Source organism: Stylophora pistillata, chromosome 2 (assembly GCF_964205215.1).
Source record: "Stylophora pistillata chromosome 2, jaStyPist1.2, whole genome shotgun sequence".
In the NCBI taxonomy this organism is placed as follows: Eukaryota; Metazoa; Cnidaria; class Anthozoa; order Scleractinia; family Pocilloporidae; genus Stylophora; species Stylophora pistillata.
Genome location: NC_142520.1, coordinates 37,166,537 through 37,181,844, shown reverse-complemented (window position 1 = coordinate 37,181,844; position 15,308 = coordinate 37,166,537). Strand labels below are relative to the sequence as shown.

The 15,308-nt window shown below is 38.3% G+C and overlaps 1 protein-coding gene across 5 annotated transcripts in view; it reads right to left on the bottom strand.

The window, feature by feature from the left end:
• Window positions 1-1,567: 1,567 nt before the first annotated feature.
• Window positions 1,568-15,308, bottom strand: part of LOC111329448 (uncharacterized) — a 32,899-nt gene continuing 19,158 nt past the window's right edge. For 3 of the 5 annotated variants that reach the window (XM_088751106.1, XM_088751108.1, XM_088751109.1), the window contains 13 exons: window positions 14,756-14,905; window positions 14,244-14,289; window positions 13,876-13,920; window positions 13,504-13,564; window positions 12,195-13,166; window positions 10,775-11,181; window positions 6,331-9,909; window positions 5,655-6,137; window positions 4,408-4,821; window positions 3,934-4,022; window positions 3,748-3,841; window positions 2,838-3,033; window positions 1,568-2,408 (listed from right to left, as the gene is read on the bottom strand). In XM_088751106.1, the coding sequence (XP_088607232.1) occupies window positions 2,101-2,408; window positions 2,838-3,033; window positions 3,748-3,841; window positions 3,934-4,022; window positions 4,408-4,821; window positions 5,655-6,137; window positions 6,331-9,909; window positions 10,775-11,181; window positions 12,195-13,166; window positions 13,504-13,564; window positions 13,876-13,920; window positions 14,244-14,289; window positions 14,756-14,905 (6,844 nt within the window). In that variant the 3' untranslated portion in view covers window positions 1,568-2,100. Of the gene's footprint in view, window positions 2,409-2,837; window positions 3,034-3,747; window positions 3,842-3,933; window positions 4,023-4,407; window positions 4,822-5,572; window positions 6,138-6,330; window positions 9,910-10,774; window positions 11,182-12,194; window positions 13,167-13,503; window positions 13,565-13,875; window positions 13,921-14,243; window positions 14,290-14,755; window positions 14,906-15,308 lie in introns of those variants that run through there. The other 2 variants (XM_088751107.1, XM_088751110.1) reach the window with 2 other exon arrangements.

Below are 15,308 nucleotides of genomic sequence, written 5' to 3'. Positions count from 1 at the left end.
ATATGGGTGATTTACGACTTTAAAGCACATGTTGCGACAGGAATTAAGCAATTTCCGGAACATGTAAACAAAAACTAAAAGCTACCAGACCGGACAAGACGATGCATTCTAACCCGAAGGAATGATTAGTGTTCCACTATGCCTTTAGCCAAATGGCTAAGGTTGAAGTCAGCCAATAATAGCATTAGGAACTGAAAAAAAATTATAAAATCAGTTATTCATAGTGTTAGAATAGTCACGATTAGTCATGGGCAAAGATCTGCAAAAAGGCTTTACAATCTAAGTCGCGTTACAATTTCTATTAGGTCAATCTGAATAACTGAATATTCTTTTTTCTTTTTTTTTTTCTTTCTCTCTTTTCATTTATCTTTCGCCTTTTTTTATTCTTATTTATTGAAGCTCTCTCTTTTCCCGCTTCGTTTTCTTATTATCCTTTTTCTAACTATTATTTTAGTCACAGTTAATGCGGAAGTTACGTGTGACAATGTTGCATTACTTTATTGTCCGAGTTCAGTTTTTGTGGGGTTCGGCCCGAAAGCTAAGCCTAGGATGACCACGGATGGCTACGAAGCTCAGCATGATGACCATAGCTTTTATGCATGCATGATTTTCACGGTGTGAAGAGTGTCATTCACAACCTCACGGACATGGATACAGCTTTTAAGGTCTACGAGGTGACTGCCACGGTCAAAGGAAACAGGAGTAAGTTTTTGTCTGTTTCGTTATACATTTGTTTTGTGTAATTCTGTTTAAATAATTCGGTACTCCGACCACCATTGTAGTCCATTAAATCCTAGTTTTTGTTATTTTTCGATTTAGCTTTCGTTACCACACACTCGCATGTATTTGCTTTTCAACACCTAATCAGGGTGCACTGTGATAGAATTTGATCTTAAAAACCGTGTACGTAACGACTCTGTGAAGGAACTTGTTATTCTACGCCTTGACACGGTATTTGCAAAGCTGCAGTAAGATAGTTTTGCGACCACCATTATGATTACTAATATTAATATTAGAATTGGTATTGTTATTATTATTATATCGTTTTTGTTTATTCAGAAGCTTTTTGCTCGTGCAATGACCATTTTTTATCATGAAATCGCATAGCAATTTTGCTTAACATCGCCATTAGCTTCACAACTTGTGGCCAAACTATCGCTCTTTCTTTGTCTGTCTGTTCCTTTAAGTTTGATTGTTGTTTTTGTTGTTGTTTGTGTGTGTGTGTGTGTGTGTGTGTGTGTGTGTGTGTGTATGTGTATGTGTGTGTGTATGTGTGTGTGTGTGTGTGTGTGTTAGTGTGTGTGTGTGTGTGTGTGTGTATGTGTGTGTGTGTGTGTGTGTGTGTGTGTGTGTGTGTGTGTGTGTGTGTGAGGGGGAGGGATGGGGGTGTCTGATAGTGTTTCTCGGGCTAATATTATTTTATCAATCCTCTTTGTTTTTTTTTTCTGTATGTCTATTGGTGCTTTTTGAGTAATCGGCTTTTGAACTGACAGCTGCCTTTGAAGAGTGCATGGAATAGGTCAGTTTCATATTAAGAACATTATGTACAATATAATTGAACAACATATAAGCTAATTAACTCTGAAACATGATATATTTCTTCTATTGTTTCCCACATTTATAACATTTTCTAAATAATTTACCTGAATCACTAAACGGAAGGTGATTCTTTTAACATAATTTATTATTTATACATTCTGGACACTTGTTTATCATGCCGTTCTCTGCGGCACTTGAAATATCGTTGGCTTGTGCATTATGATAAAAAAAAAATTCTCTTCTGTGGTCCGCTCGGATAAATTTTTGGTTGTAGAGTATTCAACAATCAACTACTTCACCTTTTGCAGCTCTGATCTGACTAATGTGGTGAAAAATAAATTAATCAATTTTCATCGACTTAAACTTCTCTATGATGCTATATGAGTAAGTACATTGTCTAATTTTTAAACTAGTAGGATGGCACTGGAACAAGCGTAACACGAAGACCTTCTACCTTATATTTTACGTGTACAACATTCTTGTGGGTCTCACCATCACCTCAAGGATAGTTAATCCAAAAAGGACTAAAACTCGTTTAAAAGTCAGTTAAAGGGTTTACAGTCACCACCCAAACAATTTTTTTCTAGGTTTTCCAGACATAAATTGCTCTAAAACAAACTGAGCAACATCTTTTCTGTTGACCTCCTCGAGCGCCACAGCTAAATGGGAAATCATTTGAGCTCGGCTCAAACGACAACGAGTCCTCCACATGACTAATAATTTAAAAGCCTTCTCCTGAGGACCCATGCTTAGTCCAGAAAGCTCACCAAGATCCTTGTCCCCCACCCCAAGGAATGTTCCGAGCTGAGACCACTCCTCTCCATTCAGTTTATAAGCAACTCGCCGTAGTTCGCGGTCGCTCAGACCATCTGTGAGAGATAAGTAAAAGAAATGGAAAAAAAGAAGTGTCTCAATGCTATTTTTGATTTAACTCATTAATGGCCCCTGCCCATCTTAGGGGCACGACCAACGTTTCCCACTGAGATCTCACCCATTTCAATCGCTAATTATTCTTTCCCTCTATGCCCAAAATGATACATCTCGTCATTTGATTCTTCGACAGCTTCAGCTGATTCTATATATATGAAGCCTTTGAAATTGTGTATTTTTCTCTATGAGCCGGTGATTATGACCGACTACATTGAAATAAATTGTACCCTTTCGTAAAGAACCTGGAAGTTGGTTCTACACTTGGGGATAATTATGATCGATAACCTATACGTGACATTCCGAATTTGCATCTAATGCAATGATTAGTGGATTAAGAATTATTAACAAAAATATGTTTAAAAACACACCGGATTGAGCTGTGTCGCTGCCTTTCCCTGGTTTTGGAGATACACCTCCAGCTGAATCATCTGAGTTGGAATCGAGACTTATCATGTTACCATGGTGACTTGACGTTTTCACATTAATCAATTCTTGTTCTAGTTTCCTCCGTTCAGTTTCTGCTTGGCTTAATCTCTTGTCCATCACAATCTTCATTTGACGAATCTTTGAAAGGAAACAGTAATTTCGATCATTCATTAACTTTCTTTTGGTTGAAAAGGGATGAAGCAGATGTTTATTTGATTCCCAATATTGAAGCGTTTTGATGTTTTCAAGGTCCTCTTAAACTGAGTCACATAGTAGAAGCATATATTCAAACATAGAATGACAGACTTGGATTTGAAAAATGTGAGAGTTAACGTTCATAATGTAATGTGGATGTACAACAACAGGCAAACACGGGCTAATAAATTTAGTGGTGAACAACAGCACTCATAGTCAAAAAACATTTTCGTAAAGTGATTTTCATAGGGTTTTAAAAGTGCTTTCCCTAAGAAAGATATAATAATACTTACTCTAGGCATGTCGTCACGTGAAAGCCATGTGGTATGCAAGTTTAACTATGCAGCAAAAGGTGTAAGTTTGAACCCTGCCCAGGGTCATTGCGTTGTGTTCTAAGGTAAGACACTTCGAGATGGCATCACCCTTTCTAATCAGGAATATGATTATGTACAACCTACGTGTGCGAAAGAGTTGACAAATAGCTGGCTACCCGACTATGATGGACTAAATCAGTTACCGTTTTGAAAAACTACAGAGACTCCTTGTGACTTAAGCGATGGGAATAGGAGTGAGCTTCAACAGCAATAGGACAGTGAGGTCGTGCATGAGATGATAACTTGATGCATTAATCACAACGAGTGGTTGATAATAACTTACTATGTTTTGAAGTTCAACTTCTTTCTTTTGCCAAAGCTGTTTTTCCTTGTTGTGTTTCTCCGATAGCTCAGAATGAAGCTCCGTGCACTCTTTCCTGGTATAAAAAGGAGTGACATTAAACTTTTCAGAACTTCACGCTGTTTATAGATAAGTATTTTTGTGAATAAAAATAAAAGAAAAAAATACCTCAAACGTTTTGTCCACTTTGCCTCGACTTCGTCCAGCTCTCGCTTTAGTTTGGAGTTGTGACTGTTTCTTAGATGTTCAAGTTCAGCCTGGAAAGAATAATTTAAGGGAACAGTTTCCATGTTGAGGTCTCTAATGATGACTTCGGTTATCTCTTACTTTCAGGGCGAATTACTCTAAAAAGTGTACATGTGCAGAAAAACTTTTTAGCCTTTCAGTGATTCTCTGAATGTAATGTCACGAGCTACGAGATAAACCGACGGTTTAACTTCTGTAGAATCAACTAACATCAAAAAATAGGCAGGACAACAGCAACGACAAAGCGAAACTCGTATAACTATTACCCTTGGTTAAAGTCACCTCGGATTCACGAAGCTCTCTGATTTTTCGCAGAGCAGTCTAACGATCAAACCTTCAACCGGAAAATGCCACAACACAATTAAGAAAGTTTTGAGTCAGTTAACAGTTTCTCACCTCAAGCTCAGATACTTTGTGCTTGGTCTTGCTGAGTTCCTCATCTAATGCATTTATCTGCAAATCTGACTCGTCGTACACTCCACTTCTCGATCCATTTACCACGTTACTCTTCATCTCAGTCAACTCTCTCACGCGTTTCTCCAAAAGCTCAATTTTCTTATTCTTGGCAGAAATTTCTAGAATGAGTTCTTCTTTTTCGCTTTTTAGAAAGTTGTTTATGGCTTCTAATGATTCCATTTTTTTCTGCGATGACGCAAGTATTGGCTCATTTGCAAGTTCTTTCAGCCGTTTGTTCTCTCCCTCGAGTCGTAAAATTTCCAATCTGAAGTTTTCTGCGTCGGAGGAAAATTTCTCCCCTGCTGCGTTTCCTGATGAGGATTCTACCATTTTGGTCAGCAGCACATCAACTTCCTAGTAAAGAGGGCGTGAGTGCATTATGTTACGCACTGAAAATTATTTGCTAAATTTACGGAAATCATCAGTACGAAGTGTCCCTGGTGCTTTGAGCTGAATTCGAAATGAAAGGAAGAGAAAGGTGAAAAATTTCCGTGCAAATGACTAATGCTAAGACCATTTTGGAATAATAAATAAAGGTGCAAAGGAAAATGATTTGTTTTGATCCAATTTTAAGTTCCCCCCCCCACCCCCCCCGTGGCTGTTCTATGATTTTCTTTTTTTTTTTTGAGGAGAAGAATGGTTAAAGTACGTTGGGTCGATTCTTGGGCAACCCTAGCTAGTGTCAGTAATTGTGCAATAAAGCGTTCGTTGTATTAGAGTAACTGTGCATTACGATAGATAAGCGCACGGACCTAAATTTTAGAAAAGGGTGGCTCGGTGGTTAAGGTTTCCGGTCAAGTAGCAACTAACGTTTTTGTTTAGCATTTACAGTGCTTATAATTTAAGTGCGATTTTGTAGATATAAAACGATTACTTTACCACTAAAGTGCGTTCCTTCAATAATTTAAGTGCTATTGTGCAGATAAACAATGATTACCTTACAAACGAAGCGCGTTTCTATAAGTATAATCCCTTAAAAGTACTTACTACCACATGCTCTTTACAGAAATTATTAAAATTAATTGCGTCTTTCCTAATGTTTATTGCAGCTATAGTACACATTTTTAAGGGTGTAGCTTTTACAGTGCCAGTGCCATTAGCTTACGGTTGCGTGCGTGGAGTGACAAGGTGAATCTTCCAGTGGTTGGTGCAGGTGCAAAGAAGTGCATTACGCTTCGGTAACCAACCTGCTCCAATTCGAATATTCTTCGATTTTTCTTTACCATTTCTCGTGCAACTTGTAGTTGTTCCTCGCCTGTTGAGCCTTCCCTTCCCTTATTCCCACTCCACTGTGTTGTTATTCTGTGAGTCTGTGTGGGAAAGTCTACAGGATCTTGCTTCTCTTCGAAGATATCCCGTTCTTTCAGGATTGAAATACTCTCCACGGATTGAAATCGACGAAGTTTAAATCTTGATTGAGCGTTCAGCCCCGGTCTTCCGTCTGATGTAAAAAGGCTTTTTCTAGCTACCAGCTGATCTCTCTCTTGATCAGCAGTTGACTGCATTCGTTGCATAAACTCGATTTTAAGAAGCAAATCTTTTTGCTGTTGTTGAAGCTGTGTCAAGTTGTCCTTGTCTGAAGCTATTGTCTCGTGAAGAGCCTTTATTTCTTGCTGTTTAGAGAGGATGTCTTCATCAGTAAGTTCTTTACCGACTAATTCTTCAAATTGCTAAAAGAGAATAAGAGCTGATTAACTTCTTATCCAGCTCGAATTAGGCCACGTATGTGATGCAGGCAATGTTACTCAATAAAGTATCAAAAATCTTACCGCTGAGGAGAATCAAATGTCTAGGAAAGAAACAGCTAGTTCATTCCGTGGAAATTATATTCACTGAACTCAGGTACTACCAAAACTATCTTACCTTGATTTTTTCTTTGCCTTTCCTTGGTTCTTGACATTCGCGCTTCAGCTTGGAATTCTCTTGCTGTAAGAGCGCATTTTCATTTACCATTCTCTCTCGCTCCCATATCAGAGTTCCAATACTTTCCTTAATGCTGGACCATGCTTTGCTTTTACCCGCTGATATATCGGCAGCAGTCACGCTAAACTTCCAAGGAAGTTTTGCTTCTTCCAACAGACTTATCACATTTGAAACAATCCTGTGACGGGTGCTTTCAAGCTCGTAAATTAGTAAATCATTTTCTTTTTTCTTCTGGCTGCTCTCTTCAGTTTTGCTTTTCCTAATTGTTATTTCGTTGTCAAGTCTTTGTTTAACCTGATCCAGTTCTTTGGCTAAGGCCTCTGCTCGTTCTTTCTGAGGACGAAGGTTCTTTATTTCTCGCTCTAGTGCCCATACTGTTCTTTCCTCCTGGTTTTGCTGTGTTCTCTTTTCCTCTTTTACATTTTCCGCGCAACCTTCAGGCTTTCGTGCTTCATCTCCAGAAACCTTGGCCTTGTTCTTCTCTGTCGTCTTTTTGCCTTTGTTCATCTCCTCGGGAGGTCGAATTTCTTGATCGCCTTTCTGCATTTGAGTAACACTTATCTTTTTCTCTATACTTTTAATCTTTTTGGCCACTCCGCCCTGTTCTTGACCACTTAACTCAGGAATTCCTTTCAATTTGTCAATTTCATGTAGCAGCATCAAATGCCTCTGCTGAAGAAGAGCATTCTCTTTTTTGAGTTCAGAAATACGTTCTCTTGCCTCGACGAGCTTTCCAGTTTCGATATCTATGTCTTCCTCGAGTTCCCTGTTTAGTTTTCTGATACGACCACACCGTTCTTCTAACTCGATGTGATTTTGATGCAGTTCTTCATTTTCTTTAGATAAGTTTCCAATTTCCTTTTCGGCAATCTCCAGTCTGAGCTTTTGAGAGTCACAATTTCCTTTTACAGTCTCAAGTTCCTTGCTAACTTGGGTCTTTTCTTTGGAGGTAGCTTTCAGCTCATTTTCAAGTTCATTCTTAGTGTTTTCTAAAAGATCCCTTACTTCGGTCATACTTTTCATTTCTCTCGACTTTATTTCCAAACTCTTTTCAAGGACGCCGAATTCTTCTTTCAAATGATCATATTCTTTTTGTAAAGTGTTATACGACTGCAAAAGCTCCTTATGATCTTCACTTAGGTCTTCAACTTCTTTCTGAAGGAAATTGACTTCTTCTTTTAAGGCTTGTGCTTCGTTACATTTGTTAATCTTGGAAAGTTTAACATTTTCGGGCTTTTCTACCTCGACACTGTAGTTATTTGCTATTTCTTCAAAAGTCATTAATTCGTCAAGTTTTCTTCGTATGCCTTTGGTGTCGCTGGTCTTCGGTTCATAAATCTGCTCTGATTCTTCACCCTCTTCCAAGAGTGTTATCGAGGTTTGGGTCTCCAGGATAGCATTCTTTCCCTGAAGTCGTTCAATTTCTTTTGTCAGAGCGTCATTCTTTTTTTTTAGGACAGTTGTTTCCTTTTTCAATCTCATCACCTCCAAAGCTTGGGTTTCCAAGTTGACTTCGAGATCTCTAGATTCTTTCTGAAGTCTCTGGTTGCTCTCCAACGAAGCACTGAAATCTTTTTTGACAACATGGAAAGATTCGAGCTTAGCTACAAGAGCTTCGTTTTCCTTCTCAGAGTCGTCCAACTCTTGATTCAACCTGCCTAATTCTATCAGTTGACCATCATTGAGCAAAGTTAACTCCTCTATTTTCTTCTTTAGAGTATCGCATTTTTCTGCCAAGACTCTATTTTCCTTGGAAATCCTTTCTCTTTCATCTTCCGCTTTCTTTAATTCTAATGATATTCTTTGAGCGCCTTCTTGGTCTTTGACTAAAGATTCGTTTAGTTCTGTTAAGATCCTATTTTCTTCGAGTGCCTTTTCGTTCTTGCTTTTAAGGAAGTCACATTCTCTCTTTAGTTCATCCATTGCCTTGACTTCTTCCAACAACGAAGCATTTCTCTCTGTTAAACTGCTTAACTCTTTGAGTCCTATCACTTTCTCTTCTCTCAATGTTTCAAGATCCTCCTTCATTTTGTCGCATTCCTCAACTTTTTCTAGGTGAAGATTGTTTTCCTTTCTTAAATCCTCAACTGCTTTCTCTGAGGCCTCTTTCTCGAGTTTAAGAGCTTCGATGTTTTCTCGTAGGATTTCGGCATTACCTTTTAGACTTTCGAAGGCTTCTTTGATTTCCTCGAACTGGTTTGTTTTCTCAAGAAGGAGGTGATTTTCACTTTTTAGGATTGCAATCTCTCTCAGCGCATTCTCCCTTTCTTCCTCTAAAGTTCCCAGATGCTGTAGTCCAATCACTTTTTCCTCCCTGAGAGTGTTGAGATCGACTGTTATTTGGTCGAAATCCTCGCTTTTTTGAAGAAGGCGTTGGTTTTCATCTTTCAAAGTCTTGATCTCTTTCATCGCGTGCTCTTTGAAGATTTTCAGACTTTCCACGTCTTCTCTTTCTTTTGTGATTTTCTCAAGATCATGCATCAAATTTTTACTCTCCTTTCTCAGCTTATCGACCTCTTTAAAAGCCTCCCCCTTTTCGTCCTTAAGAAGTCTAATTTCATCGACATAAGCGTCTATCGCCTTTTTATTAGCCGCGTCGACCAGATCTCGTTTATTCAAATTCTTCTGCATCTCTTCAATTTTGCCTTGTAGTATAAAACGGTCTCTTTCCAACTTTTCAGCGCGGAATATTTCATCCTTAACTTGTTCTTCGAGTTGTTGGCGGTCATTTGTTGCCTTCACAAGGTCTTTTTGAAGCAGTGAGAATTCCTTCATACCCTCATCCTTTTCTCGTACCAGTGAGCGAAGGTTGTCGCGCATGGACTCAATTTCATCTTTCATGTTCGTTAGTTCAAGAATTCGCGTTTGCAGTGAGTCCTCAAGTTCTCGTGATTTCGTTTCGCTTTCATCGCGTTCATTTTTCTCCCGTTCCAAGATCTTTTTCTCTTTTAATAAATTTCTGTACTTCTCAGAAAGATTCGTATAAAGTTTGTCGCCTTTGTCTCTTTCTTCTTTGATCACATGGAGTTGTTTTTTCAACGAATCGACTTGCTTGCTCAGAGCTTCAGTTTTTTCCTCGTTACGTTTTAGATTTTCTCGCAGTCGAATCTCAACTTGCTTCTGCCATGATTCACTGTCAGTCAGCTGTGCCCTCAGTCTATTGCATTCCTCCTCTAGCTCTCTGTACATTCTCAGACCATTCTCTTCCTTAATTTCAAAATCTTCTAACTCATCTTCCAAAGTCTGATTCTTCTGTATTTCTTCTGCTAACCTTGTCTCAGCATCCTCAGACATCCTCCTTACTTTCTCGAACTCTCTCTTCAACATGACGAACCTCTCACTCTCTCCCTCTTTGTTCAAATCGTCGTTGATTCTTCCTTTAACCGAGATTTCTTCATTTCGATCATTTCTGTCTCCACTAAGACCATCAAGGTAATCGAAATCCATAGACGAATATTCTAGTGTATTTTCACTTCTTCCTATGATTTCGCTTACCATGTTAGGATCGGGTAGACTAGCCTGAAATATGAATATGATTAAAGCAGAAACCAGTATAGACTTGATGTTGTTAAGATAAAGCAGTTTGTAATCAACATCAATTATAACAATCTATCGTTGATTTCTCTTTGCACCTTTGAGGCTTCTTCTATAGTCAGTGTAAGTTTAACCTGTGTACCTTCCCTCCCCCTGTTAGATATCTTATATTTCGATAAACTGTGACGTTTTGGTATTTTCGACGGGAAACACATTTTTTTTTACGTATGTAGAGGTATTTAAGCCTTTTTTTTTTCATTTATAATTAACAAATGGTAAACACTACAGCGTACACTATTGAGTTATGGATGCCCGCGGGAGGTTGCTAAGCACGAAAGAAGCGTAACGAAAGAAGCGTAACTATCGAGGCGATAGCCGAGAGCGACACTAGCTTCTTGAGTGCTTAGCAAACCTCCCAAGTGCATCCATAACTCAATAGTGTACGCTGTGGTGTTTACCATTTGTTTTATAACATAACATTGATACATTATAGCTAAAGAGTTCCCTTTTATTTAACAAATCTTACGCGACCAGAAAAAACAAGCGCGCGCGGAAAAATAGTCTTTCCATTTGCTCACGTCAGCAGCGTACACCCATGGGCAAATGGGGGACGCTAAATTGGCCAATCAGAGCGCGCGCTTTACTTTGGTTATGTTATAACATCCTTTTGGCCACAAGAAGACTGAACACCACAGGAATATTTTCATAATGTAATCAGTTCAGCCACTATGACTCAAAAAACAATTAAGTAATGCGATGGTATCATTCTATACATAAATATTTACACTTCTGTTGTTGTTTCTATCTTGTAATATTGCAAAAGGCTTAAAACAGAATACTTGATCCATACCTGTACACTGGATTTCACCTTTTCCTCCAACTTTTTGTTAAGTTGGTCTGCTGCAGAAAGTTTCTCTTGTAAAGCAGAAATTTCTTTCATCAGCTTACTCATCATAGATTCGTAATCCTTCATTTTCTCATTCAGGCTTTCTTCGTCCCCTTTAGGCGCTGCCGAGCTAGTGCCGTCCTTTCTCATCCTCCAGGACTTAATTTCCTCATTGGCTGCTTCTAACTGTGACTTGTAATTTATTATGTCTTTGCTTCTGTCCTTGTTCTCTGCCTCAAGAAGTTCTATTTTCTCTTTCAGTTCGACAATTTCAGCCTCTCTCTCGTCGAGATCATCTTCCAGGTTATCCCTTTCTTCCTCTAAATAAGATAACTTTTCCGTCAACGCTGAAATCTCTTCTTGGTGATTCTCTACGGAAAAGAAAGACAAATGAAACAAAAACAAACAAAAATCGAACAAACAAACATAAAACAGTAGGTTAGGAGTCCTAAAGGTTCGTAAAAACTACGAACTGGTATTAAAGTACAACATAACAAGGAGTTGTACGCATTGATAGCGAATGCCAGGAAAAATTTTAAACTTTCTCAGTATCGATAACAACAAAAGTTAATTGTTGTATGTACCTCCCTCAATTTAAACATGTTATTCGTGTTTTGATAGATCAACAACTATCAGAGAATTTATACTTGGCCATTTTAAGTTGTTGGCTTCCTTCTCCTCTGCCGCTCGCTCGCTCCTCCCTATTGGCGGATTCATGCTGACGTCATTGTTTACATTTTTGCTCATTTGCATACGGCTTTGCGTAAAGAAGGAAGCATGTCAGATACAAATTGACTTCAGGCAGCTAAAGAGCTAGAAAACCTTAGTACATGGTGAAATTTTTAGCTCTTTGGGTGTAATATTCAAGGAGAAATAGTCCATCAAAAACTGCAAAATTTCTGGGTGGCAAAAGCGCTAATGAGCTGATACATTCTATGTAAAATTTTTAGTTTTTAAACCCGTGTTGCACAAAAAGTATTCAATGCATCAGGCTCGTATTCATTGGCCGAGTTAATCGTACTTTGACCTTTCGATATTCAGAACTGATTTATTTTTAGCTCCATCAGAAACTGAATTGCTTATGCTAATGAGGCAAATATTGTAAACAAGGATTCCCCTATATTCTGAAAGGTGACACGCACGACAGGTATGAAATTGCTGATCCGAGCAATATGCATGACCCTTTTCATTTGCCAAGCTCCAACCTGCAACTCATTGCATTGGTTCTCGATTACTCCGAGCTCAATTACCTGGCGTCACTTTGTACAGAGACAACTAGTTGGCTAACTTCTGGGACGTGTGCGTAAGCTTCGTATTTTTAAGTTGTGCCAGCCTTATAAATCCTTACTGATAAACTGACTTCGTCAAAGTAAATACTACCTACCTGATGCACTATCCATCTTTGCGGGCTTTAACTGTTCCAATTCCGCATACGCTTTGTTCAGTTTCGAAGCCAATTCTTCACAAGTTTTCTTCGCTTCGTCGTTATGCATTTTAACTTTAGTCAATTCTTTTTCCAGTTCATCTTTTTCTTTGTCCTGCTCATTGTTCTTGGAAATCTCTTTTAGTGATTCCATTTCTTTTGTTAAGCCGTCCAGTTTGAGCTTCAAATTCTTGTTTTCACTTTCAAATGCGCCCAGTTTCGTCTCTAGGTTACTCTTCTCTTGTCCAAGAGACCTTTTCTGTTCATCTAAAATATTGAATCGCTTCGTGAGTTCCTCAACCAAAGACTCCTTCTCGGTTCGCAGTTTAACGTATTGATTTTCAATCTCGTCTCTGTCCGTTTTAAGCTTTGCGATTTCATTGTCAAGGTCTCTATTGATCAACGAATTTTTCTCGTTCATTTTTGTTAATTCCTCCTTTTCCGCTTGAAGGTGTCCAATTTTGTCTTCTAGTGACTGTTTAGCATCTCTGAGGTCTTTTCTTTCTCTCTCCAAAAGGTAAGCCTTTTCCTCTAAAATATCATAATTTTCAATCTTTTCCTTAAGAGTGTCGTATTTCCGTGATAAGGTTTCTAAATATCTTGTTTGCTCAGATAGTTTGTCTTCCAGGGCTCTCTTATCTCCTTCTGACTCTGCCACCCTCTTTAAAACATCACTGTTAGCTTTGGCTTTCTTTGAAAGATCTGTCTTTTCAGCTTCCAATTTTGACACTCTGTCTTCCAGAACCTTTCTAGAATTCTCACTTGTGTGAAGCTCGTCTTCCAGGACATCGGCGCGGTCTTCCTCGTCACGGAGTTTTTCCTCCAGTTCTTGGTTTTCCTTTTCGGCGTTTTGTAACTTTGATAGTAGTGACTTAACTTTAGACTCTAATTTCCTTGGATCCAATGGTAACTCTTGTTCAGACTTTCCGCTCTCTGTAGAGACGAAGAGACTTTCGTATAACATGCGTGGAGGAAATTTTTAAAACTTTACCAATGGAAGCATGGCATTAGCTTGGAACATGGATTGAAAAGATCTTTAAATTTGACCATGGATTATGGCCAATGGTTCGAATATTTTTGGCCTCTAAAAAAATCAGAATAGTTGATTACCACCTACTAAGAGGTTTTAACAAATTACAGACATCGAAATAGAAAACATATTTTAGTCGTGAGACACTACTCTTTATAAGAGTCATAATCATAGATCATAACCCAACGTCATACACTGTCAACCAATCTACACGCTACTGAATCCAATAACGATAATTACCTTGTCTCATAAGTTCTGTTGGGGATGTGATGTTTGAGTTTTGGTCGATAGTCAACTCACCCTGCAATTAATAAGTCGTTGATTGAGAAAAATAGGGAAAAGGGAAAATAAAATTCAAAAGTAAAGGTTCGTTCGAACGGACGAACATAATAGAAGGGAAGAATGGAATAACAGACTGAAAGACAAATAGGCGTAGTAGTGAAGGAACAAAGAAAAGAACAACCGAATAAACATTTACATTAAGGAATTGACTTTAGGTTTTAATAAAATACTTTAGGTTAACCTCAAGGAGAAACAATACCAGCAACAAAACAAGCAACAACATGAGAGAAAGCGAAATTAACTTCAAATTATTTTTGTTTACCGACTTACCTCTGAGGAGATTTTGCTTTTCCGTTTTCCAGTAAACCCTGGTGACTAAAGTCATCATAGAGACAGTTAAATGCATTGCAATATTACGAACTAAACCTATTAAAGAAAGTTCGTCTAAATAAGTTACTGCAGCTCTGTGCCAGCCGTGACTAATAGCCTATTTCCGAAATTTGCCTCTTTTTCAAAGCGAGTCCCGGTGCTCATCCTTTCATAAAATTATAAGTTTTCTTTCAAAGGAAAGCTAAACTAATTTTCGCACGAATGGTTGAGTCTCGTTTTGAAAAAGAGGCTAAAGGTACTTCGGAAATGGCCTATTAAACATCACATCACATCTCTGTTAACCACGGTTGATATCAAAATTTATTTACCTTGATCCACTCATGCCCCAGGCACTCATCTACTGTCATTCGTTTTCTACAAAAAGGGTATTGACAGAGCTTGAAAACAGTTTATAACGATGAAGTTCATACTGTAAGAAGCGTGCATTACCAAAATAGAAAATATCAAAAGTTTTGATTAAAAACAAACACCACGAAATAAACAAAAGAAGTGGCAGGAACAAAGCGCTTTCGAAAAACAATCGAAAGATAATAGATTCAAATCACTCGCTAATTCATTGATGGAGCGAAAAGTGAAGTTTACATTTTTTTCAAAACATGGACTTAAAAAAACAAAACAAAACAATACAAAAACGTTATGGGAGCAAACAACCAAACAATCAATCCACTAAGGGAAAAGTTAAAGGATTGATTCATCAAAGCGTAGGAACGCAGGCTCATATGTAGACACTTCTACAGTCGGCGAAGATAGTTCCATGTCGGTCGCGTGACGGTAAGTCACGTTACAATTTCATAAAATGTAATCAAACATCAACAGATACCTTGGATCTTTTAGAAGCAGTCTCTTTATGAAGTCCTTAGCCTCCTTGCTGACGTAATCAAACACGTCTGTAAATTCCCAGCGTGCATCTGTAATGCGAGAGAAAGTGTCTGCCTCGCTCTCACAAAGAAATGGAGACTCGCCACTCAACCTACAGTGGAAATTTACTGTTACACCTCATTCTGTAGCGTCGCGTAACCATCGAAATAAAGTTTTTATTATAAAGTGATTGATTTAGTAATAATAATAATAATGATAATAATAATAATAATATAATAATAACTTGTATATATATAGCGCTCATATCTTGAACTCATGGCGCTTTACAACACTGTACGGGGGGCTTTACCAGACTGCTAAGCAGTTTACAATCAAATAAAGGTGAATATAACAGATGCCCCCTTCCCCCAATTCCCTGTAACCAAGCCAGACCACATCACAGTAATCTCGGGAAGTGGGTTCTTTAACCAAATTAACTAATTAATAGATGCAGGAGACGGGACCTCCACTAGAATATCTAACCATTTCTTGATCGATGTTATAGAAAGGTAGCA